The 26,088-nt window shown below is 42.6% G+C and overlaps 1 protein-coding gene across 2 annotated transcripts in view; it reads left to right on the top strand.

Moving 5' to 3' along the window:
- Positions 1–26,088, top strand: part of ankrd13c (ankyrin repeat domain 13C) — a 57,089-nt gene that overhangs the window by 4,499 nt on the left and 26,502 nt on the right. The window contains exon 3 of one of the 2 annotated variants that reach the window (XM_039000961.1): positions 15,004–15,108. The exons of the other annotated variant lie outside the window; for it this stretch is intronic. Coding sequence (XP_038856889.1) covers positions 15,004–15,108 — 105 coding nt within the window. The remainder of the gene's footprint in view (positions 1–15,003; positions 15,109–26,088) is intronic. 2 annotated transcript variants of the gene reach the window in all.

The raw sequence follows: 26,088 nt of genomic DNA, 5'->3' as shown, positions 1-26,088 counted from the left end.
CCTTGTACCTCTGGTTGGGAATCACTGCTGTAAAGGATGGCCTGTTTGTGATAAGGAGCTGGATGTCGACACTTAATACATGGAGTGTGACCTCTCTTCTCCCTGCACTGTAGAATCATGATGAATACTAGTGGGAGTCCGTGGGAATAACTTTAGGATACATGTTTGATACTGAAGATTGTGTAGTATGTCTGAAGAGTCAGATCTGTCATACAAGCCCATATCTGTACAGTTGATCTGTTGCAGATATTTGTTTAGATATCAGTATCTACAGTTCCTTTTTCTCCTCTCTCTACACCTCATAAAGCTATGGGCTGAATCCTGAATGCGGCATAATACTGGATGGATTTGAGGATTCCCCTATTTGGCATACAGCAACAGAACATCACTGAGCTGCCTATATATCTGGCAGTTGTTAGGGGTGGTGTTTGTTTGGCACCCTGTCCTGTTGTCTCCTGTCCAGTTGTGCTTTGCTTGCCCAGAGAGACAAAATGACAGGCCACCTCAAAAATGTTTGTGAGATCCAGGATAACGAGTTGCGTGTTTGGTATCAAGGTACCAGGTTGAGCTTGTCCATAGCCAGTGAAATCTGACACGCAAGTGCATCATATCATAAGCACACTAAAAAGGAACGTTTTCACAAAACAGAGAAAGGCCCTCGGTATCAGGAAGCAGTAAAGCTCAGTCTGTATTTAGAAGACTGATGAGAAAGCCCAAATATTAGTTAGGCTAATTTATTAAGAAGTCCAACCAATATATGGTGCAACCTCACTCCTGTAAGAGATGATGGAGAGAAAGAAAGACATAGGGGGGTGAATGAGCAAGCCACTTGGGGATGTGCCTGGCTCTAGTCTGAAAGGGGCTGACATTTACAGCGCTGGGTGGTTCTGACAAGTGCCCCATCTGTAGCCAACGCACGTACTGAAGCGTGCGGCCATCAGATTAGAACAACTCTTCCGGCCCTGTCCTCTCCTCCCTCCTGTCACTGGTGTGTTTTGGGCAGAGCCCCACTGCCTCTGTACGCACGCACGCACTCTGCTGAGCTGACCAGATTGCCGATGGAGACTTTCTTTTATCAATAGTTTCCCAGCTACTGCCTGTATATATGATGGATTCGGACTGTAGAGGTAATCTGTTGCTAGTTGGCTATCAATTATGTTTTGAGGCAGTGTTTTGGTTTGATATATATTAGAAGTGAAATGTTCATGGTGTGTTGAAGTTCAATCAATGGACAGATAATGGACAGAAACTCCTTCACACTGCGCTTGGAAAGAAACTCCCTCACACTGCGTTTGGAAAGAAACTCCCTCACACTGCGTTTGGAAAGAAACTCCCTCCCACTGCGCTTGGGAAAAAACTCCCTCACACTGCGTTTGAAAAAAAACTCCCTCCCACTGCGTTTGGAAAAAAACTCCCTCACACTGCGCTTGAAAAAAAACTCCCTCACACTGCGTTTGAAAAAAAACTCCCTCACACTGCGTTTGGAAAAAAACTCCCTCCCACTGCGCTTGGGAAAAAACTATCTTACACTGCGCTTGGAAAGAAACAAACTCCCTCACTACTAGGGTTGCAAAGGGTCTGAAACTTTCCGGTAAATCCATGGGAAGTTAAGCTCCGGAATTTGGGGAATTTTGCTTAAATTCATCAAAAAAGTTAGCTTATAACAGTGAACCTTTTTTTGTGGGATACACAGGGCAGTTCTAGGTCTTGTGGCATATTTTGCTTAAACTATCCCCAATTCAATGGAATTGCAACCCTCTGCATGCACAGTGCATTCTTCCATCACATGTGTAGTGCACTTTTCCATCACATGTACAGCTGATTCTCAAGATCCTGCACACTAATGAGATGCTATTGAGCCCACACTACTACACTGTCTGAGCCAAGGACTAAATGCTTTCTGGTAAGTTTTGATTACAATACTGGGTGGGGTGAATATATGTTATATGACATACATGATTTTTTGTTAACTAGTAAATAGTAGCCTACAGCAAAGTGTGTTTAAATCATTTCTAACTCGTTAACAATTTCTGCTAGTTAGTTTTTGCTACCATGTTGGTTTTAGCTTGCTTGAGCCTGCTAACTGAGGAGTGTTAATTCACCTGTTTCCATACATGTTTCATTTAAAAACATGTATCTTACAAAGGAGTTGTTTAATCTAACTGCTTAACTATTTATATGTACATGGAGTTGTATTTGTTTTTTTTACTCATTTTTTCCCTAATCTTTAAAGGAAAATGCCACGGGCACTATCTGATGTGTGGAGACATTTCACTGCAGCTAATGTAGATGGAAAAGCTGTGTACATTTGCAAATACTGTGCCAAATCATATGTGAAGAATGCAACAAAGATGCAGAATCATCTGGGCAGGTGCATAAAGTTCCCTCAGCGTTCACAACAAGCAACCTGACAAAAGTCCCTCTACTTCTATTTGAGGTGAAAATGATGAAACAGACACCTTATCGATAGCAACAGCTCATGGTCCTCCTGGAATCAGAAGTTTTTTTGACTCAATGGAGGAACATAGTCAGAGAAATGCTGATGAATGTCTTGCCCGAGCTGTGTATGCAACTGGTTCACCTCTGATGCTCACAGGCAATGTGTATTGGAAGAGATTTCTGAATGTTCTTTGCCCAGCATACACCCCTCCAACCAGACATGCTTTATCTACTCATTTGCTGGATGCAGAGTTCAAGTGACGGTCAAGCAAATCATAGAGAAAGCAGACTGTATTGCTATCATCTCTGATGGGTGGTTGAATGTTCGTGGGCAAGGAATAATTAACTACATAATCTCCACCCCTCAACCAGTATTCTACAAGAGCACAGACACAAGGGACAACAGACACACCGGTCTCTACATTGCAGATGAGCTGAAGGCAGTCATCAATGACCTTGGACCACAGAAGGTATTTGCACTGGTGACAGACAATGCTGCAAACATGAAGGCTGCTTGGTCTAAAGTGGAGGAGTCCTACCCTCACATCACACCCATTGACTGTGCTGCTCATGCATTGAATGTGCTCCTCAAGGACATCATGGCACTGAAAACAATGGATCTCTACAAGAGAGCCAAGGAAATTGTTAGGTATGTGAAGGGTCATCAAGTTATAGCAGCAATCTACCTCACCAAGCAAAGTGAGAAGAATAAGAGCACCACATTGAAGCTGCCCAGCAACACCCGTTGGGGTGGTGTTGTTATCATGTTTGACAGTCTCCTGGAGGGGAAGGAGTCTCTCCAAGAAATGGCCATATCACAGTCTGCCGACATGGACAGCCCCATCAAGAGGATCCTCCTGGATGATGTATTTTGAGAGAGAGTGGTAAGCAGCCTGAAACTCCTGAAACCTATAGCAGTAGCCATTGCACATATTAAGGGAGACAATGCCATCCGGTCTGATGTGCAGACTGTGCTTGCAGATGTAAGAGAAGTAATCCGTACTGCCCTGCCCACTTCACTGTTGCTCCAAGCAGAGGAAACTGCAGTTCTGAAATACATCAAAAAGTGTGAAGACTTCTGCCTGAAGCTCATACACACTGCAGCGTACATGTTGGACCTCCCTATCCTGTCTGGCGCAGAGATCAACAAGGCCTATGGTGTCATCACTACCGTGTCCCGCCACCTTGGCCTGGATGAGGGCAAGGTTCTTGGCAGTCTGGCGAAGTACACTTCCAAGCAAGGGCTTTGGGATGGAGATGCAATTTGGCAGTTGTGCCAACGTATCTCATCAGCCACCTGGTGGAAGGGACTTTGTCGATCTGAAGCTCTTTCCCTGTTGCCCCCATCATCCTCCAAATCCCACCTACATCAGCTACCTCAGAGCGCAACTGGTCCTTGTTTTGGAACACACACACACCAAAGCACGCAACAGGCTGACCAATAAAAGGGTTGAAAAATTGGTGGCTATCTGGGGAAATTTGAGGCTTTTTGAGCCTGATAACAAGCCATCCTCAAAAAGGTTGGAAAGTGACAGTGAAGATGAGGCGTCAGAGTCTGATGTTCAAGAGGTGGACATTGAGGAGGTCCAGGGAAAAGACATGGAAGCCTGAGAGGAAGACAGCCAAAGCTCTAGTTTCCAGACTATCATTTTACAGATGTATGTTGAAAACGTTTTTGGGACATGCAATGGATCATTGGGGATCATTCAATATTCCCTTTTGTTGTTCAGTGAAATCATCCCATGTGAAGAGTCAACTCATTTAATTAAAGTTCAATTCGTAACTACATTTTTATGATTGTGTTTCTATTGGAAAGATTTAATCATTTGCAATTATGTTTACTTATGATAAGGTAAACGGTGTATCTTTCTGTCTCCATATGATATGGTAAATACAGTGGGGCAAAAAAGTATTTAGTCAGCCACCAATTGTGCAAGTTCTCCCACTTAAAAAGATGAGAGGCCTGTAATTTTCATCATAGGTACACTTCAACTATGACAAACAAAATGAGAAAAAAAAATCCAGAAAATCACATTGTAGGATTTTTAATGAATTTATTTGCAAATTATGGTGGAAAATAAGTATTTGGTCACCTACAAACAAGCAAGATTTCTGGCTCTCACAGACCTGTAACTTCTTTAAAAGGCTCCTCTGTCCTCCACTCGTTACCTGTATTAATGGCACCTGTTTGAACTTGTTATCAGTATAAAAGACACCTGTCCACAACCTCAAACAGTCACACTCCAAACTCCACTATGGCCAAGACCAAAGAGCTGTCAAAGGACACCAGAAACAAAATTGTAGACCTGCACCAGGCTGGGAAGACTGAATCTGCAATAGGTAAGCAGCTTGGTTTGAAGAAATCAACTGTGGGAGCAATTATTAGGAAATGGAAGACATACAAGACCACTGATAATCTCCCTCGATCTGGGGCTCCACGCAAGATCTCACCCCGTGGGGTCAAAATGATCACAAGAACGGTGAGCAAAAATCCCAGACCACACGGGGGGACCTAGAGAATGACCTGCAGAGAGCTGGGACCAAAGTAACAAAGCCTACCATCAGTAACACACTACGCCGCCAGGGACTCAAATCCTGCAGTGCCAGACATGTCCCCCTGCTTAAGCCAGTACATGTCCAGGCCCGTCTGAAGTTTGCTAGAGAGCATTTGGATGATCCAGAAGAAGATTGGGAGAATGTCATATGGTCAGATGAAACCAAAATATAACTTTTTGGTAAAAACTCAACTCGTCGTGTTTGGAGGACAAAGAATGCTGAGTTCCATCCAAAGAACACCATACCTACTGTGAAGCATGGGGGTGGAAACATCATGCTTTGGGGCTGTTTTTCTGCAAAGGGACCAGGACGACTGATCCGTGTAAAGGAAAGAATGAATGGGGCCATGTATCATGAGATTTTGAGTGAAAACCTCCTTCCATCAGCAAGGGCATTGAAGATGAAACGTGGCTGGATCTTTCAGCATGACAATGATCCCAAACACACCGCCCAGGCAACGAAGGCGTGGCTTCGTAAGAAGCATTTCAAGGTCCTGGAGTGGCCTAGCCAGTCTCCAGATCTCAACCCCATAGAACATCTTTGGAGGGAGTTGAAAGTCCGTGTTGCCCAGCAACAGCCCCAAAACATCACTGCTCTAGAGGAGATCTGCATGGAGGAATGGGCCAAAATACCAGCAACAGTGTGTGAAAACCTTGTGAAGACTTCCAGAAAACGTTTGACCTCTGTCATTGCCAACAAAGGGTATATAACAAAGTATTGAGATAAACTTTTGTTATTGATCAAATACTTATTTTCCACCATAATTTGCAAATAAATTCATTAAAAATCCTACAATGTGATTTTCTGGATTTTTTTTTCTCATTTTGTCTGTCATAGTTGAAGTGTACCTATGATGAAAATTACAGGCCTCTCTCATCTTTTTAAGTGGGAGAACTTGCACAATTGGTGGCTGACTAAATACTTTTTTGACCCACTGTATATACAATGAAAGATTCATCCTTGGTTATTAAACCAGCAGATAAGGGGGGTGCTGTGGTTGTTTTAGACGATGAAAAATATAAAGAAGAAATTCAGAGACAACTCAGCATTGAACGTTTCAATAGAACACTGAGTGTTGATCCCACAGGTGTTCCAAAGGGAAGTATGCTCTAATCTGGAGCAAGCCCTATTAAACCACCTTATCTCAAAACCTGAATATCTTTGCTGCAAATGTGCCAAACGTCCATGCCTGTATATTTTGCCGAAATTACACAAACCTGAAACACAACAAGGAAATTATCCAGGCAGACCAGTGGTTGCAGGAATAGGCTCAATGCTAGAGCCGTTGTCGAATTTTGTAGACTATTTTATTAAAACTCATGTGCAACCATTGCCATCATATGTAAAAGATCCTATAGACTTCATAAACAACATCTCACCAATAACGGGTTTAACAGAAGAATGTATTTTGGTCACATTAGATGTCGAGAATCTATATACCACAATTCCCCATGTGGGAGGGCTGGCAGCCCTAGCTCACTATTTGGGAGACAGAGATACTAACGAATATCCACCAACAAACTTTATTCTAGAACTGGCTGAATTTGTTTTGACGTATAACTATTTTAGGTTGATGATGAATACTACCTCCAAACGAATGGAACATCGATGTGCTTCACATTCGCTCTGAGTTATGCTAACCTTAATGTGGGTCTTTTTGAAAAACGTTTTGTTAATAATGAAAACGAAAATCCATTTTTGAATAAAGTCCTGAAGTGGTATCGATATATTGACGATATTTTTTGCATATGGGAAGGAACGGAAAAAGAGCTGTCAGATTTTATGACGCTACTTAATGACATTGTCCCCAATCTCAAATTCACTATTGAATGTGACACTCAACGTGTTTATTACCTCTATGTGGATTGAGAAATTAAATGGAACCCTGTTTACAACTCAGTATAGAAAAGAAACGGACAGAAATACTCTATTACAGGGGGACAGCTTCCATCCTGAGCCTTTAAAAAGAGGACATCCAAGAAGCCAGTTTTTCAGACTGCGCGGTGTATGCCACTCCACAGAGGATTATCTAGAAAAAGCAGCGGAGAGGCGCATTAGGTTTCTAAGAAGAGGCTATTCGCCACAATGTGTGGATGAAGCTCTTAATTTGCCTTTGGGAAAAACAGGAAATGAACTGCTACAAAAAGACCCGCTAAAGAACACTCCGTAATGTTCACAACCACATATACTTTGAACTCGCGAAAAGTGGGAGATGCGGTCAAGGAACACTGGCCTATTTTACCATCGGACCCAGTTTTGCCGGCTGAATTTACAAATCCACCACTTATTGTGTATAGGAGAGGTCGCAATTTACGCGATACATTGGTTCATGCCAACTGCCAGCCACAAAAGACAATCAGCCAGGCTCTTTTACGCCCTCTTCCAAATGGTAGCTATAAAATGCAGAGGATGCGCTTAGTGCAACAATATGATGAAGTGTGAATATTTCTGCCACCCACACACAGGAAAACGGTTCCAAATAAATTACATTATTACGTGTTCCACCACCCATGTTATTTACATTATTAAATGTCCATGTGGGCTGTGCTATGTCGGTAAAACCTCTCGTCCTCTCAAACAGAGAATTAGTGAACATAACATTTCAATCAGGAGAAACGACAGGGATTATCCAGTCGCAGGACATTTTAATGACCTAAAGCATGACATGTCTACCTTTTTAGATTTTGTGGTATAGAGAAAGTTAAGATATCAGACAGGGGAGGTGATATTAATAATACTCTGAGTAAAATATACTGTTTTGGGATTTTCACCCTCCAGACATTATTTCCTAAAGGACTTAATGATGAAATGCCTATGTATGTTATGTTGTGAATTTGAACATGAATTATGTCCCCATTTAAGATGACTCTGTTTTTCGTACGATGTACCCAATGATTAATGAAAACTTGCTATGTCCTCATTGTGGTTTTACAGACGTGTTTAATACGTCTTATTTACACACTTTATTCGAATATTTATGAAATGCATATTGTTATATTTGGTAGCACTTATTTGTTTTTCCTTCGCCTCCAACCCCTTTTCGATGCGTGGAACGGATGTGGGTGGGCTAGGTCTACATAAGGGTGCTCATTTTTTAAACGACGAAGGCTGCGAGGCCGATACGTAAGCTTATTAAAGATCGTATCACTGATCTTTAATAAGCTATCAAGAGCAGTGTGCGGTTTCATTTTCCCTTCAAATATATACAATGTAAAAAACAAAAACATTTAAATGGTATTCATATTTAATTAGCATATATTTCCATTAATTCCCATATTCCCACGGAAAGTTTCCACCTCTGAATATTCTGCAAAATGTGCAACCCTACTCACTACCTTGCAAAGAATCTCATGCTGCACTGTAGTTTGTGCTAACATTTCTGCCTTCGGCCTGTTTTTGTTTAGAAGTTGTCTAATTTCTTCAGGCTGAGCAAAATCCTTTATTCTCATTCCCCAAATATCTGTAGAGTAGATTCATGTCAAACCAAATTATTTTCACGGTTGAGTACTGTAGAGGTCGCGATAAGAGAACTTATCTGCAGATACCATCTGGTCTTACCGATGAGGTTGTACAGCCGTGGTCCAGTCAGTACACTTAGAAAAAAGTGTTCCAAAACGGTTCTTCAACTGTTCCCATAGGATAACCCTTTTTGGTTCCAGGTAGAACCCTTTTCAGTACAACGTAGAACCGTCTGTGGAAAGGGTTCTTCATAGAACCCAAAAGGGTTCTACCTGGAACCCCCAAAAAGTTATTCAAAGGGTTCTCCTATGGAGACAGCCGAATAACCATTTTGGGTTCTAGATTGCATTTTTGTTTTTCTAAGAGTGTAGGACTAGCCTACCCTAGTATAGAACTCTTCCCTGGATTGCCAAACCCTGCTCCTAGGGCCTTGCCTGACAGACATGCCCTGCAGTTCTCTGCCTAATCTAGCCTGTATGCTTGCTTGCTCAGGCTTATGTAAAGAGTTTTCATTACACAATCAGGGAATAGGGCTGGCTGTCTTATGTCATCCAGTAGGATGCTAGTCATGCACTTAGCTGCCAAGACCACGGCGGCCGGGCAGGCAAACTCAGTTTCCTCTACACATTAAACTCCCTTATCAGCTGGCTTGGCCCTGGACAAAGAAGATAAGCACGGATCATGCTGATGCAACACTCACTGACACGTGTTAGCTTTTTGCTTTTCAGTTTGGAGATGGACGCAAGGCTTTTTGTGACTCAGCATCACCCCATCATCGGAGCACAACTTAATATTTTACTTAATATTTTATAAAATAGGAAACTTCATTATTCTTCATATTCTTCAGATTTAATTATACATTAGGCTACATTGGCTGGGGTAGGCTGTCATTGTAAAATAAGTATTTGTTCTTAACTGTCTTGCCCTAGTTAGGTAAAAAAATGTGAAAAAAAACAATATGTTCCCCTCATTAAAACATGTTTTACTTCTCTTTTTTCACCTGTTCTCTATTTCTACCTCACACTTCTACTCGTATTCTCTCTAAGTATGTTTTCAAGTAACGTTTTAATGTCATGTGCACAAGTACAGTGAAATGCCTTTCTTACAAGCTCCAAACCCAACAATCCAGTAATCAATATCAATGTTGCACAAAAAAATGATATATGGTAGAACAAAAACAAACGAGAAATAGAAATAAGAACATGAGAAAATGAGAAGCTATATACAGGATCACTTCCACTCCATATTTACAATGTGCAGGGATTCTAGAGTGATAGAGGTGTGTGTATTGTGTCTATATACATATATCTCAGCAAAAAAAGAAACAACCCTTTTCAGGACCCTGTCTTTCAAAGATAATTCGTAAAAATCCAAATGACTTCACAGACCTTCATTGTAAATGGTTTAAACACTGTTTCCCATGCTTGTTCAATGAACCATAAACAATTAATGAACATGCACCTGTGGAACGGTCGTTAAGACACTAACAGCTTACAGACGGTAGGCAATTTAGGTCACAGTTATGAAAACTTAGGACACTAAAGAGGCCTTTCTACTGACTCTGAAAAACACCAAAAGATAGATGCTCAGGGTCCCTTCTCATCTGCGTGAATACTGTGAGATGCCTAAGACAGCTCTACAGGGAGACAGGACGGACGGCTGATCGTCCTCGCAGTGGCAGACCACGTGTAACAACACCTGCACAGGATCGGTACATCCGAACATCACACCTGCGGGACAGGTACAGGATGGCAACAACAACTGCCCTAGTTACACCAGGAACGCACAATCCCTCCATCAGTAGTCAGACTCTCCGCAATAGGCTGAGAGAGGCTGGACTGAGGGCTTGTAGGCCTGTTGTAAGGTAGGTCCTCACCAGCCATCACCTGCAACAATGTCGCCTATGGGCACAAACTCACCGTCGCTGGACCAGACAGGACTGGCAAAAAAGTACTGACGAGTCGCGGTTTTGTCTCACTAGTGGTGATGGTCGGATTCACGTTTATCGACGAAGGAATGAACGTTACATCGAGGCCTGTATTCTGGAGCGGGATCGATTTTTGAGGTGGAGGGTCCGTCATGGTCTGGGGCGGTGTGTCACAGCATCATCGGACTGAGCCTGTTGTCATTGCAGGCAATCTCAACACTGTGTGTTACAGGGAAGACATCCACCTCACTCATGTGGTACCCTTCCTGCAGGCTCCTTCCTGCAGGCCTACACCGGCCAAACCATGACGACGCTGGGCCAAATGTGTGCCGCCCTATGGGGCTCCCAACACTGCCGGTTGTGATATAGCCTGGATTCGAACCAGTGTGTCTGTTGTGACGCCTAAAGCACTGAGATTCCCACTGCGCCACTCAGGAGCCCGTTTTAAAATGGATTAAATAAAGCTGTCATCAAGGCAAAGGGTGGCTACTTTGAAGATTCTCAAATATAAAATCTAATTTGACTTGTTTAACTGTTTTTGGTTACTACATGATTCCATATGTGTTATTTCATAGTGTTGATGTCTTCAGTATTAATCTACAATGTAGAAAATAGTAAAAATAAATTAAAACCCTGGAATTTGTAGGTGTGTCCAAACTTTTGACTGGTACTGTAAGTATTGACCCTTTGCTATTTGACTCGAAATTAAGCTCAGGTGCATCCTGTTTCCATTGATCATCCTTGAGATGTTTCTACAACTTGATTGGAGTCCACCGGTGGTAAATTCAATCGATTGGACATGATTTGGAAAGCACACACCTGTCTATATTAGGTTCCACAGTTGACAGTGCTTTTTCAGAGTAAAAACCAAGCCATGAGGTAGAAGGATTTGTTCGTAGAGTTCCGAGGCAGGATTGTGTCGAGGCACAAATCTGGTGAAGGGTACCAAAAAATGTCTGCAGCATTGAAGTTCCCCAAGAACACGGTGGCCTCCATCATTCTTAAATGGAAGACGTTTGGAACCACCAAGACTCTTCCTAGAGCTGGCCGCCTGGCCAAACTGAGCAATCGGGGAAGAAGGGCCTTGGTCAGGGAGGTGACCAAGAACCTGATGGCCACTCTGACAGAGCTCCGGAGATCCTCTGTGGAGATGGGAGAACCTTCCAGAAGGACAACCATATCTGCAGCACTCCACCAATCAGGTCTTTATGGTAAAGTGACCATACAGAAGCCACTCCTCAGTAAAATGCACCTAAAGGACTCTCAGACCATGAGAAATAACATTATCTGGTCTGATGAAACCAAGATTGAACTCTTTGGCCTGAATGCCATGTGTCAGTTCTAGGGGAAACCAGGCACCATCTCTACAGTGAAGCATGATGGTGGCAGCATCGTGCTGTGAGGATGTTTTTCAGCGGCAGGGACTGGGAGACTCGTCAGGATAAAGGGAACGATGAAATGAGCAAAGTACAGAGTGATCCTTGATGAAAACCTGCTCCAGAGCGCTTAGGACCTTTAGACTGGGGCAAAGGTTCACTTTCCGACAGGACAACGACCCTAAGCACACAGCCAAGGCAGCGCAGGAGTAGCCTCAGGGCAAGTCTCTGAATGTCCTTGAGTGGCCCAGCCAGATCCCGGATTTGAACCCGATCGAATATCTCTGGAGAGACCGAAAATAGCTGTGCAGCGATGCTCCCCATCCAACCTGACCGAGCTTGAGAGGATCTGCAGAGAAGAATGGGAGACTCCCCAAATACAGGTGTGCCAAGATTGTAGAGTCACACCCAAGAAGACTTGAGGCTGTAATCGCTGCCAAAGGTGCTTCAACAAAGTTGTGAGTAAAGGGTCTGAATTCTTATGTCAATATTTCCGTTTTGTTTGGAATATTCATTTGCAAAAAGGCATCAGGATATATAATAAACAGATTTGCAGCAGTGTGATGATTATGTGAGTGTGTGTGTGTGTAGAACCAGTATAAATGTGGGAGCATGCTATGTGTGTTGGAGTGCATGTGTGTAGAATCCTGTGAGTGTGCATAGAGTGCAAAAAATAAATAAAATACTAGGGTCAACTCAGTCCGTGTAGATATTCTGTTAGTTATTTCGCAGTCTTATGGCATGGGGATAGAAGCTGTTCAGGAGCCTGATGGTGTCATACTTGATACACCGGTACCGCTTGCCGTGCGGAAGCAGAGAAAACAATCTATGGCTTCGGTGGCTGTCTTTAATGATTTTCCTGGCCTTCCTTTCACACCGCCTGATATAGAGGTCCTGGATGGCAGGGAGCTCAGCTCCAGTGATGTACTGGGCTGTCCTCACCACCCTCTGTAGCGCCATGCGATCCAGGACGGTGCTGTTGCCATACCAAGCGGTGATGCAGCCAGTCAAGATGCTCTCAATGGTGCAGCTGTATAACTTTTTAAGGATTTGAGGGCCCATGCCAAACCTTTTCAACTTCCTGAGGATGGAAGCTGAGCTTCCAACTATCCTCTCTACCTAATACCTCCCATTTGTGGAACTACTTTGAATGTATCATTTCAATTTTCCTTAGGCAATAAGATGGCCTCTTCTAGACTACATTCAGGAGGCATCACTATAGCATTTGCCCAAAATGCCAGATGGCCCGTCTGCCCTTGCATCAGGAGGAGAACTTTCCATTCTCTATGACTGAGGGAGGTATGTCTTGTGCATTCACTGTGACATTTGGCTGAGTAACAAGGCAGAACAACAAGTTTGGACTTGAATGAGAGAGTATACTACTTAGGTTCATTCATTTGGGTAATAGGGTTTTCTGGTTGACCCGTGTTCCCGGGATAAAGAAAGACACTATTGTTCTACACAGAAGAGCATCCATGTGGATTTTGTTCAATGATTTAGAGTCATCCATTGTAACAGGTTGCCAAAAAGGAGTGATGATAGTCCCAGTTCCTGCCCATGAAATGGCTGGCCTATATACACTGCTCAAAAAAATAAAGGGAACACTTAAACAACACAATGTAACTCCAAGTCAATCACACTTCTGTGAAATCAAACTGTCCACTTAGGAAGCAACACTGATTGACAATAAATGTAACATGCTGTTGTGCAAATGGAATAGACAAAAGGTGGAAATTATAGGCAATTAGTAAGACACCCCCAAAAAAGGAATGGTTCTGCAGGTGGTGACCACAGACCACTTCTCAGTTCCTATGCTTCCTGGCTGATGTTTTGGTCACTTTTGAATGCTGGCGGTGCTTTCACTCTAGTGGTAGCATGAGACGGAGTCTACAACCCACACAAGTGGCTCAGGTAGTGCAGTTCATCCAGGATGGCACATCAATGCGAGCTGTGGCAAAAAGGTTTGCTGTGTCTGTCAGCGTAGTGTTGTGGTCAAGCCAGATTTAAAAACAATTGAATTTCCTACAGCCTTCATAGTTGTTTTGCATTGCAGAGCCAGATGTGTGTGTGTGGCTCATCAGAAGGGATCCTATAGCTATAAGCTAATACAGTTGTAAGCCCATATGACTGCATGAGGTCATGTGGTTTAACAGCACAGTTATTTTCATCCCATTCTTACTCACAATCTGTCCCTCCACTATGCTCAAGTTTAAGATGAATTGTCCTCTACAGCTACAAAGCATTTGGCTCCTGTATTAGTCAAAATAACTTGCAGGCTAAACTGAAAATAGATAGCCTAACAGTGGAATGTATGAGAGTATAATAAACCCTTTATAAAATCATAATGAAATAGTTGGATTGGGTTGGCTAATATTTCTGAGACAATCCTATGAGGCCCCTTCGAAGGTGTATGTGACCAAAATGTTATATTTTTCAATAATTATTTTAAGTGAATTATATTTCAAGGGAAGCCATTCTACCGTGTCAATTCATTTTATTGCAGACTTCCATTTTTGGAACCGTTCCCTGGAGAAGAGAAGTTAAAATTCTAATTTAGAGCTTGTTCCGAAATGGGCATGGTGTCAGGTTGGAATTAATATTAGCTTCCGGTGCCTCTTTTGTCTTTTTGATAGGGAAGCTCGGTGGAGTTTGAATGAAATAGTTGTCATGACAACGAAGGGCTGATGGGAAGCGTTTAGTGGGAAAAATAGTGTACTGTTGACTTTAGACTATGAAGAAACGCTTACACAGAACCCGCTTGTTAAAGATTTTTGGAGGTTATTAATTTGTTGTCTTTGCAATGCTTGACCCATGTTTCTCCAGTCCAGTGTTTCCCAACTCCGGTCCTCAAGTACCCACAACAGCACATATTTTTGTTGTAGCCCTATACAAAAAAAAAAGATTCACCTCATTGAGGGCTTGACGATTAGTTGACAAGTTGAATTAGATGTGCTTGTCTGGGGCTACAACAAAAGTGTGTGCTGTTGGGGGTACTTACATTTTACATTTTTGTTATTTAACTAGGCAAGTCAGTTAAGAACAAATTCTTATTTTACAATGATGGCCTACCCTGAGTTGGGGAAACACTGCTCTAGTCAGCCTACACTGGGCTACGTAGCAGCGCAAATTAGATTAACCATCATCAAATTGTCAATGAAGTAAGAAGGCAGTGCTCTCTCCCACTAGCCTTGTCTCTCTGTAATGACCTGTAAGTCAATTACTGTTGCCTTTTTATTTTTCCCACAGAGTGCGCCCATCTGCTGCTGGCCCACAATGCACCAGTAAAGGTGAAGAACGCTCAGGGATGGAGTCCCCTGGCAGAAGCGATCAGCTACGGAGATCGACAGATGAGTAAGCAACCGCTCCCTGACTCAGACTGGCTCTACTGTGCCCATTGGCCCCTAAATCCTGACCAGTGTTCACCCTATCATAGATGGCAGGTAGCCTAGCGGTCAGAGAGGCAAGCCAGCAACCGGAGGGTTGCAGTTCAAACCACGGGTCTGACGGGAAAAATCTGTTGAAGTGAGCTGGCAACCGGTGGGTTGCTGGTATCAAATCCTAGATGCCATTGCCTGCCGTTGTGCCCTTGAGCAAGGCACTTAGTCCCTCACAACAACAGCTCCCTGGGCGTCCAGTGTGGCAGCCCCCCACACCTCACCAAAATTTTGGTTGGACCTTGTGTCCAATTGATCAATAAAGTGATCTTAAGCTTAATGGATAAAAATTATTTGATTGGTTTCAATGAAGCATTTTGGTGTCAGAAGTCATGCTTGTTTGCTTGAATGCCCCAGCTGTGTGGGAGAGAACAACAACTAGGGGGGGAAACCTGCCATGAAATTGGCAGATGCTTCTGTGCATGGCTCTCAGAGTTGGCACCAAGCTGCCCCTTTTGTCCATCAGGGGAGAAATTCCTCAAGGGTCTCAGGCTTATGTGTTCAGATGAAAGATAATTCATTAGGAAATGCATCTCTCATAGGCTGGGTATAGGCACGCCTCTGTCTCTCCCCTGTTTGTCCCAAGCATGGCCTGGTAGTGTTATGTCAAGCCCCCAAGCTTGTAGAGCTACAGTTGAAGTCGGAAGTTTACATACACTTATGTTGGAGTCATTAAAACTCATTTTTCAACCACTCCACAAATTTCTTGTTAACAAACTATAGTTTGGCAAGTCGGTTAGGACAACTACTTTGTGCATGACACAAGTAATTTTTCCAACAATTGTTTACAGACAGATTATTTCACTGTATCACAATTCCAGCGGGTTAGAAGTTTACATACATTAAATTGACTGTGCCTTTAAAAAGCTTGGAAAATTCCCGAAAATTATGTCATGGCTTTAGAAGCTTCTGATAGACTAATTTACATAATTTTAGTCAATTGCAGGTGTACCTGTGGATGTATTTCAAGGCCTACCTTCAAACTCAGTGCCTCTTTGCTTGACATCATGGGAAAATCACAAGAAATCAGCCAAAACCTCAGATTTTATTTTTGTAGACCTCCACATGTCTGGTTCATCCTTGGGAGACATTTTCAAACGCCTGAAGGTACCACGTTCATCTGCACAAACAATAGTACGCAAGTATAACCACCATAGGACCACGCAGCCGTCATACTGCTCAGGAAGGAGACGCGATATTGGAACATTGCACTTAAAAAGGGACTAGGATAGCATATCTTTTTAACTGTGTTTGTCTTTCCTCCCCTTGTCTCTTTCATTTGGCTGTTCATCACTGTCTCTAGCCTTGTGAACTTCTGCTGGTCAGAATAACGTTAGCTGAGTCATGAGAAGCATATATTTCCTCTGACTGACCTTTATCATTCTTCAAGAACACACTGCATTTTAGATCATAAAAACTCCAACCTCCTCCCTCTATGGCCGCCTTTGATATCTTTTGGGTGTGTAAGAAGCCTGATGTATTGTATGATTCTCCCTCTTTCTTCCCATGGATCCTGACAGTACGGCTATGGGAGGGGGAGTGTGCTTTGATGGATTTCTTTGGGTTTGTGGTTGAGTTATAAAGGGGGACAGGCAATCCTGTGGTATGTACTGTACCTTGAGTGGGATGCATACACTGGAGAGCAGAGTATACCATGGCTGCCTTCTGTAATGTGTACTGTGCATGGCTATCTATGTAGCAGGCGTAAAAGAAACACCTGAAACTAGAACCTCTATATACTGGTCTTGGGGGAAAAAACTGACGGGAGGTTCTCTTCTGCACTGTTCAACCAATCCAGTAAATGTGGTGTGTCGCCTTGTTAACCTGTCTAGGACTGGGGTTCCGCTAGCGGGAACCCCTCGCCAACAGCCAATGAAATTGCAGGGTGCCAAATTCAATCAACAGAAATCTCATAATTCAATTTTCTCAAACATACAAGTATTAGACACCATTTTAACGATAAAATTCTCGTTAATCCAACCACGGTGTCCGATTTCAAAAAAAGCTTTTCGGCGAAAGCAGAACATATCATTTATGTTAGGTCAGCAACTAGTCACAGAAAGCATACAGTGATTTTCCAACCAAAGAGAGGAGTCACAAAAAGCTGAAATATTGATAAAATGAATCAATAACCTTTGATATTCTTGATCAGATGACACTCCCGGGACAACATGTTACACAATACATGTATGTTTTGTTCGATCAAGTTCATATTTATATCCAAAAACCTCAGTTTACATTTGGCTTTGCCTCCAAAACATCCTGTGAATTTGCACAGAGCCACATCAAATCACAGAAATACTCATAATAAACATTGATAAAAGATACAAGTGTTATTCACAGATTTAAAGATATGCTTCTCCTTAATGCAACCGCTGTGTCAGATTTCAAAATAACTTTACGGAAAAAGCAAGCAAATATTCACTTACCTTTGATGATCTTCGTCAGAATGCACTCCCAGGAATCCCAGTTCCACAATAAATGTTTGATTTGTTCCATAAATTTCATCATTTATGTCCAAATACCCCCTTTTGTTAGCGTGTTTGGTAAACAAATCCAAACTCACGATGCGCGTGCAAGTCCAGCGGAAAGTACGGACGAAAGTCCAAAAAGTTATATTACAGGTCGTAGAAACATGTCAAACGAAGTATAGAATCAATCTTTAGGATGTTTTTAACATAAATCTTCAATAATGTTCCAACCGGAGAATTCCTTTGTCTTCAGAAAAGCAAATGGAACAGAGCGCGCTCTCATGTGAACGAGCGTCACAAGCTCAAAGCATTCTGCCAGACCTCTGACTCATTCCCCTCTCATTCGGCCCTACTTCACAGTAGAAGCATCAGACAAGGTTCTAAAGACTGTTGACATCTAGTGGAAGCCTTAGGAAGTGCAACATGACCCATATCCCACTGTATCTTCAATAGGGAATGAGTTGAAAAATGACCAACCTCAGATTTTCTGTTATACTCACAGACATCATTCAAACAATTTTAGAAACTTCAGAGTGTTTTCTATCCTAATCTACTAATAATATTCATACATTAGCAACTGGGACTGAGGAGCAGGCCGTTTACTCTGGGCACGCTTTTCATCCAAACGTGAAAATGCTGCCCCCTAGCCATAAGAAGTTTTAATGTCCAAAAGCGGAAGTCGCGTCACAGGCTCTCTTTCCGTTTCATATGAAAAAGCAGAACATTCGATTGTTGTGAACTCAGATGGGAAACAACACCTTCACTTCACTGATCCTCAACAATGGGGCCCCACAAGGATGCATGCTCAGCCCCCTCCTGTACTTCATGTTCACCCATGACTGCGTGGCCACGCACGCCTCCAACTCAATCATCAAGTGTGCAGACGACACAACAATAGTAGGCCTGACTACCAACAATGACGAGGCAGCCTATAGGGAGGAGGTGAGGGCCCTGGGAGTGTGGTGCCAGGAAAATAAACTCTCACCCAACGTCAACAAAACAAAGGAGATGATCGTGGAATTCAGGAAACAGCAGAGGGAGCACCCCCCCCCCCCCCCCCCCCCCCCCATCCACACCGACGTGACCGCAGTGGAGAAGGTGAAAAGCTTCAAGTTCCTCGGCTTACACATCACTGACAAACTGAAATGGTCCACCCACACAGACAGCGTTGCTGAAGGCGCAACAGTGCCTCTTCAACTTCAGGACGCCGAAGAAATTTGGCTTGACACATTAAACCCTTACAAACTTTTACAGATGCACAATTGAGAGCATCCAGCGGTCTGCCAAACACATCACCGGGGGCAAACTACCTGCTCTCCAGGACACATACAGCACCTGATGTCACAGGAATGCCAAAAAGATCATCAAGGACAACAACCACCCGAGCCACTGCCTGCTCACCCGGCTATCATCCAGAAGGCAAGGTCAGTACAGGTGCATCAAAGCTGGGACCAAGAAGCTGTTTCAGTTTTTATCTCAAGGCCATCAGACTGTTAAATTGCCATCCCTAGCACATTAGAGACTGCTGCCCTATATACATAGACCTGAAATCACTGTCCATTTTAATAATGGAACACTAGTCACTTTAATAATGTTTATATTTTTTGCATCATTCTATCCTATTCTTAGTCTATGCCGCTCTGACACTGCTCGCCCAAATATTTATATATTCTTAATTCCATTCCTTTAGATTTGTGTGTATTGTTGTGAAATTGTTAGATATTACTTGTTAGATACAGTGGGAAGAAAAAGTATGTGAACCCTTTGGAATTACCTGGATTTCTGCATAAATTGGTAATCAAATTTGATCTGATCTTCATCAAAGTCATAACAATAGACACACATAATGTGCTTAAACTAATAACACACACATTATTGTATTTTCCTTGTCTATATTGAATACAAAATTTAAACATTCACAGTGTAGGTTGGAAAAAGTATTTGAACCCCTAGGCTAATGACTTCTCCCAAAGCTAATTGGAGTCAGGACATCTACTAAACACATGTACAGTGTCTTGCGAAAGTATTCACCTCTCTTGGCATTTTTTCTATTTTGTTGCCTTACAACCTGGAATTAAATCGATTGTTTGGGGGGGGGTTGTATCATTTTAATTGCACAACATGCCTACCACTTAGAATATGCAACATATTTTTTGTGAAACAAACAAGAAATAACACAAAAAAACTGAAAACTTGAGCATACATAACTATTCACCCCCCCCCCCCCCCCCCCCCCCCAAAGTCAATACTTTGTAGAGCCACCTTTTGCAGCAATTACAGCTGCAAGTCTCTTGGGATATATCTCTATAAGCTTGGCACATCTAGCCACTGGGATTTTTGCCCAATCTTCAAGGCAAAACTGCTCCTGCTCCTTCAAGTTGGATGGGTTCCTGCTGGTGTACAGCAATCTTTAAGTCATACCACAGATTCTCAATTGGATTGAGGTCTGGGATTTGACTAGGCCATTCCAAGACATTGAAATGTTTCCCCTTAAACCACTCGAGTGTTGCTTTAGCAGTATGCTTAGGGTCATTGCCAGGGTCTTGGCCAGGTCGCAGTTGTAAATGAGAACTTGTTCTCAACTGGCCTACCTGGTTAAATAAAGGTGAGAGAAAAAATTTAATTGTCCTGCTGGAAGGTGAACCTCCGTCCCAGTCTCAAATCTCTGGAAGACTGAAATAGGTTTCCCTCAAGAATTTCCCTGTATTTAGCGCCATCCATCTCCTGCCTCCAGCAGGCCACAAATGTGCATGTGTCTGCTCAAACGGTCAGAAACAGACTCCATGAGGGTGGTATGAGGGCCCGATGTCCACAGGTGGGGGTTGTGCTTACAGCCCAACACCGTGCAGGACGTTTGGCATTTGCAAGAGAACACCAAGATTGGCAAATTCGCCACTGGCGCCCTGTGCTCTTCACAGATGAAAGCAGGTTCACACTGAGCACATGAGCATGTGACAGACGTGACAGAGTCTGGAGAAGCCGTGGAGAACGTTCTGCTGCCTGCAACATCCTCCAGCATGACCGGTTTGGCGGTGGGTCAGTCATGGTGTGGGGTGGCATTTCTTTGTGGGGCCACACAGCCCTCCATGTGCTCGCCAGAGGTAGCCTGACTGCCATTAGGTACCGAGATGAGATCCTCAGACCCCTTGTGAGACCATATGCTGACACATGCACATTTGTGGCCTGCTGGAGGTCATTTTGCAGGGCTCTGGCAGTGCTCCTCCTTGCACAAAGGCGGAGGTAGCGGTCCTGCTGCTGGGTTGTTGCCCTCCTACGGCCTCCTCCACGTCTCCTGATGTACTGGCCTGTCTCCTGGTAGCGCCTCCATGCTCTGGACACTACGCTGACAGACACAGCAAACCTTCTTGCCACAGCTCGCATTGATGTGCCATCCTGGATGAGCTGCACTACCTGAGCCACTTGTGTGGGTTGTAGACTCCGTCTCATGCTACCACTAGAGTGAAAGCACCGCCAGCATTCAAAAGTGACCAAAACATCAGCCAGGAAGCATAGGAACTGAGAAGTGGTCTGTGGTCACCACCTGCAGAACCACTCCTTTATTGGGGGTGTCTTGCTAATTGCCTATAATTTCCACCTTTTGTCTATTCCATTTGCACAACAGCATGTGAAATTTATTGTCAATCAGTGTTGCTTCCTAAGTGGACAGTTTGATTTCACAGAAGTGTGATTGACTTGGAGTTACATTGTGTTGTTTAAGTGTTCCCTTTATTTTTTTGAGCAGTGTATATATATATATACTGAGAACATGTGACAGATCATGTGACACTTAGATAGCACACAGGTGGACTTTATTTAATTCATTATGTGACTTCTGAAGGTAATTGGTTGCACCAGATCTTATTTTGGGGCTTCATAGCAAAGGGATGAATACATATGCACGCACCACTTTTCAGTTTTTAATTTATTTTTATTTTTTGAAACAAGTAATTTTTTTCATTTCACCTCACCAATTTGGACTATTTTGTGTATGTCCATTACATGACATCCAAATTAAATCAATTTAAATGACAGGTTTCAATGCAACAAAATAGGAAAAACGGCAAGGGGGGTGAATACTTTTGCAAGGCATTGTATGTGACAAATTAAATTTGAACTCCAGGGGCTATGGATACCCACCATCCATTTGGTCTGTGTGACTTGGTAACTGTTTTAAAGGAGAGAGGCACTCATTATTTCAAATTATTTTTTAAATTATATGATGTTCGTCTACACTTCGACCTGTGTTGGTTGATGCACGCACCTACTTTCTGACTCACTAACTGTGTAGTTCCAAGGCATCATGGGTCTCTGTTATCACACTGCCACGCCACCCTCACTTAAATGAATCACTTTTATTCTTAGCTGTTGACTCCGTTCCTGCAAATCTTGTAAATGACTACAGTAGGTGTATAGTCCTGGCCCTGTCATATAACCTGGCTGTCAGTAAGACAGGAGAGTAGCACTGAACAGTTTTCCATATTCAGTGTCATAAACATGTAAAAGCTAGCTAACATGGCTAACCTAGAAAAGCAATGCAATGCACAGTGTTTTAGATACATTAGCAGGTCAGCACTTCTCTTGGTCTGGTAGGGAAGTGGGAGCTGTCTGTGTGAGGATGCAAACATCTGAGTGAATGAGGCCACTGAAAGTTGCTGATATCACACTTTTCCAGGAAGTAGTGATCTGGTCTTTTTAGAGATTCTTAAATCCCGTATTCAAAGTGCCTTTATAAAAAGACAAGACCAGTACTGAATCTATTTGTTTTTAGCCAGATGGTAGACTTACTCAAACTCCTTTCTCCCGGCAAACGCTACGTCACTCCCACATATGTTAATTTCTCCTCCGCAATGAGTCTTTATCTTAGTACCACGACGATTTCTGGAATGGAAAAACATTCTAACCATTCTGATTGGTACCAGAAACCAATAGGGTTGGGCAAGAGTTCCCCCCCCAAAAAATGTGTCATTGGCTTTGCTACTCTGATTGGTTAGAGATGATCCAATCCCTGATTTACTTTTGTACAACACCCCTCATTTTGAAGTCAACACAAAAGACTTCAATGATGGCAGTCTCAGACTAAAGTATGTAGTGAACGACCCAGCTAGCACATAACGTTCTGAGAATCATGTTTTAGGTGAGAATTTCAGTACTTCAGCAAAACGTTTTCTGCATGTTTCCTCATGGTTCTATTTAAAGTCATGTTCACATTAAGAAAACTTACCATAAAAACCACAAGAAAACACTAATGTTCAAAGAACATTCTAAGAATGTTATTTTAAAACATATACATTCCGTTCTCGGCATCAACAAAACTCTACTCTCTATCTTGTTAAGTGTGTTCAGGTGTGTTGGCTGCGCCCACTAATTGGCCACACCTGATCTTAATGAGTGCTAGTTTCCTTTGAAATGGGGTCTGTTTGAATAGACAAAAATTAAATGTATATGTACAGAAAGTGCTGTAATTTCTAAACGGTTCACCCAATATGGATGAAAATAATCTAAAATTAAAGCTGACCGCCTGTACTTTAACTTCATAGTCATTGTTTGATTTCAAACTTTGAAAAGAAAAAATGCTTCACTGTCCCAAAAATCTAAAGAGGGTACTGTAATTCATATATGCCTAAAAGTACTGTAGAGTTCTTTTTACTTGCACACAATATAGCTGGATCGCCCCATCCTTCCCCTAGGCGTTCACCACCCTGCAGCACCCCAACACATCCCACTCAGCTTTAGGATCTTAGTGAAACATTCATTATTGGTTTCAGGTGTTAGGCCAGGGCCAGAGTGACAACCAACAGTACGGCAGGGCCAGGACTGAGCAGCCCAGCAGCTAGGGATTACCTAAATAGGTAGCTCCCCTGACGTGGGCATGTTTTCAATACAGACTATTTTTGTCGGACAGTATTCCATAGAAGGCATCCATACCTTGTGAAAGTTGCAAAGTATACCCTTAATCTTGTTAGAAATCAAATCTAGTGATACATAACTTGACATTTCTGCCATCCATTGTGACATTGTGGGAGGATGACCAACCATCCAATTAATGGCAATGCATTTCTTAGCTGCTATAAATGCTAGGCTACACCATTTTATCTGGTAAGTATCAACATTTACAAATAAACAAGGAGAAGGGAGAATCTGTAGACCTGCTGAGTTAAAAGAACATACTCTTTGCCAGAATTCAGCCAGCCTTCACAAGAGCATAACATATGCAAATAAGTCCTCTTGTGTTTTACACCTCCAGCAGAGGAATGAGTGATTTGAAATTTGCAAAACATTCTAAAAACCTGTTTTTGCTTTGTCATTGTGGGGTATTGTATGTAGATTGAGGGGCTGTAACGTAACAAAATGTGGAAAAAGGGAAGGGGTCTGAATACTTTTCGAATGCACCGTATGTATCTATTCATCATCATCAATAGTGTCTCCCAGGTCTTCCTTACATTTTAGTTGTACATGTTTTGTATCATCAGGAAAAGCCTCTATCAACCCTTGATACAATGTGGAACTAAACTTTGGAGGTTTGTCAGACTTCCTTAAAATAGTTTCAATCTTTGAAGCTTCTGGCTTGTCCAGTGTTTGCTGCACAGAGAGAATAAAGTGTTGCATCTGCAAAAGTTCACCTCGGTGATGCCACAGACTGGTCTTCCCTGGTGACCCTGCTGAGACCCCTGTCACCATCTGATCCTGCTATAAAGCATGACAAAGAATTACCTTGGTGTACATTTATACATGGATTCTATCCTTGGATAATATAATGGTTCAATAATTGAAGTTACCATTATTCCCAGATCCCAGAATGTAGCTTTAAGCTGCAGTCATGTAGCTACTGTAGGCCTACCATTAACTCAAGATGGAACTTTGTATCAATTCACTGATTGTTATAATACACTGAAAAATTCACTAGTCTTCCCTGGCCGTCTGACCCTGCTGGGACTCCTGTCACCATCTGATGCTGCTAAGACATGATGAGCATAGTGTTGTGTACTGACTGTGCACCATGACATTGAAGCCTGTAGAGCTGTTTAAGCCGTGTCGGTGTGAAAAGTAGGGAATTAGCTAGGGAAACTGACAGATTAATAACGTTACTTTGCTATATTGACTGTAATAAAAAACTCACATTGCGCTGTCAAAAAACATAAATATTTGTCTTCATTCGTATGGCCACTGGTTTCATCAGTTGATTTAGGTCTAATGTGATTGAGGCTTAAGTTAGTAAGCTAGCTAACGTTAGCCAACTTTTGGCTAGCTCTAATGGTAGCTACATCAACTGGTGAAAACTAGCCAAGTTAATTTACTTCTGTTGAAACAGGACAAAACAAAGGCTACAAAATATTTCCATACACACAACAGCTGTTAGATACTGCTACCTGACAGATACTGAGATAGCTAGAGGCTATCGCTGAACTGTTTGTGGTAGCTACTGTAGCAAAATCATTCAATTCAGACAGAACTTCAGTCGAGAGGGGATGAAACATTAGCTACTTCCTGTTAATAAGTCAAACAGCAGTTACCTTGCATCAGTCAAATAAAGAGTAGCCAATTTCTGCACTGCTTGCTTTTACAACTCAGAGAAAATGCCCAACACACACAGACAGCACCTGCCTCTGTTCTTCTCTCCCATAAGCCAGCTTTTCAGAAGCTTTGCCTTCACACAGCCTGTCTGCACGTTCTGTGGTGTCCGCGTGGTCCTAAATCCAGCCGGGTGAGACCGCCAAACAGCCTACCTGACCACCCTTAATGTATCACAGTACAATGTTGAAACTGGGGGGGACAAAAATGCAATTTCAGAATGTGGTGTGGTCATGTCCCCAGTGAAAGTTGGGCCGCTAATTTGTAAACATTTCTAAAAACAGAATTCCACTTTGACATTATGGGCTATTGTGTATAGGCCAGTGACACAAAATCTCAATTTAAACCATTCCAAATCCAGGCTGTAACACAACAAAATGTGTAAAAGTCAAGGAGTGTGAATACTTTCTGAAAGCACTGTATATCCAAAACAGAAGTGAGCCGGTTGTTTCACAAGTTAGCCGGTTGTTTCACAACCAAAAGTTGGTCAACGCTTTGTTCACCACAGATGGCAGGTAGCAGATTTAGCAAATTAGTCAATTTTACAGCAGGAACATAGTTATGTGTTTTCTCCCTTTTATACTTGTCCACAGTCCACATGCTTTTTTTTAACTGTGTGTCGAATTTGTGTGCTCACTAAAAGCCTATCACTGTTTCTTTCCTCTAGTTTTTATAAGGCAGGGAACAACTTTTCCATATAGGGGTCTGAGGTGTTGTCACACTTGAGCCTGAAGCAACTTCCTGTTTGGATGAGAAGTGAACTACACCCTGGCTTGCGGCAGTACAAAAGAGCAGAAGGACCTTTCCTTACCTTTGGCAGTACAGTGCAGAGCAGTCAAAAAGTAGCCTATTTGAGG

This window comes from Salvelinus namaycush, chromosome 9, assembly GCF_016432855.1.
Source record: "Salvelinus namaycush isolate Seneca chromosome 9, SaNama_1.0, whole genome shotgun sequence".
NCBI classification, from domain to species: domain Eukaryota; kingdom Metazoa; phylum Chordata; class Actinopteri; order Salmoniformes; family Salmonidae; genus Salvelinus; species Salvelinus namaycush.
This window is presented reverse-complemented; position numbering and strand designations above follow the sequence as displayed.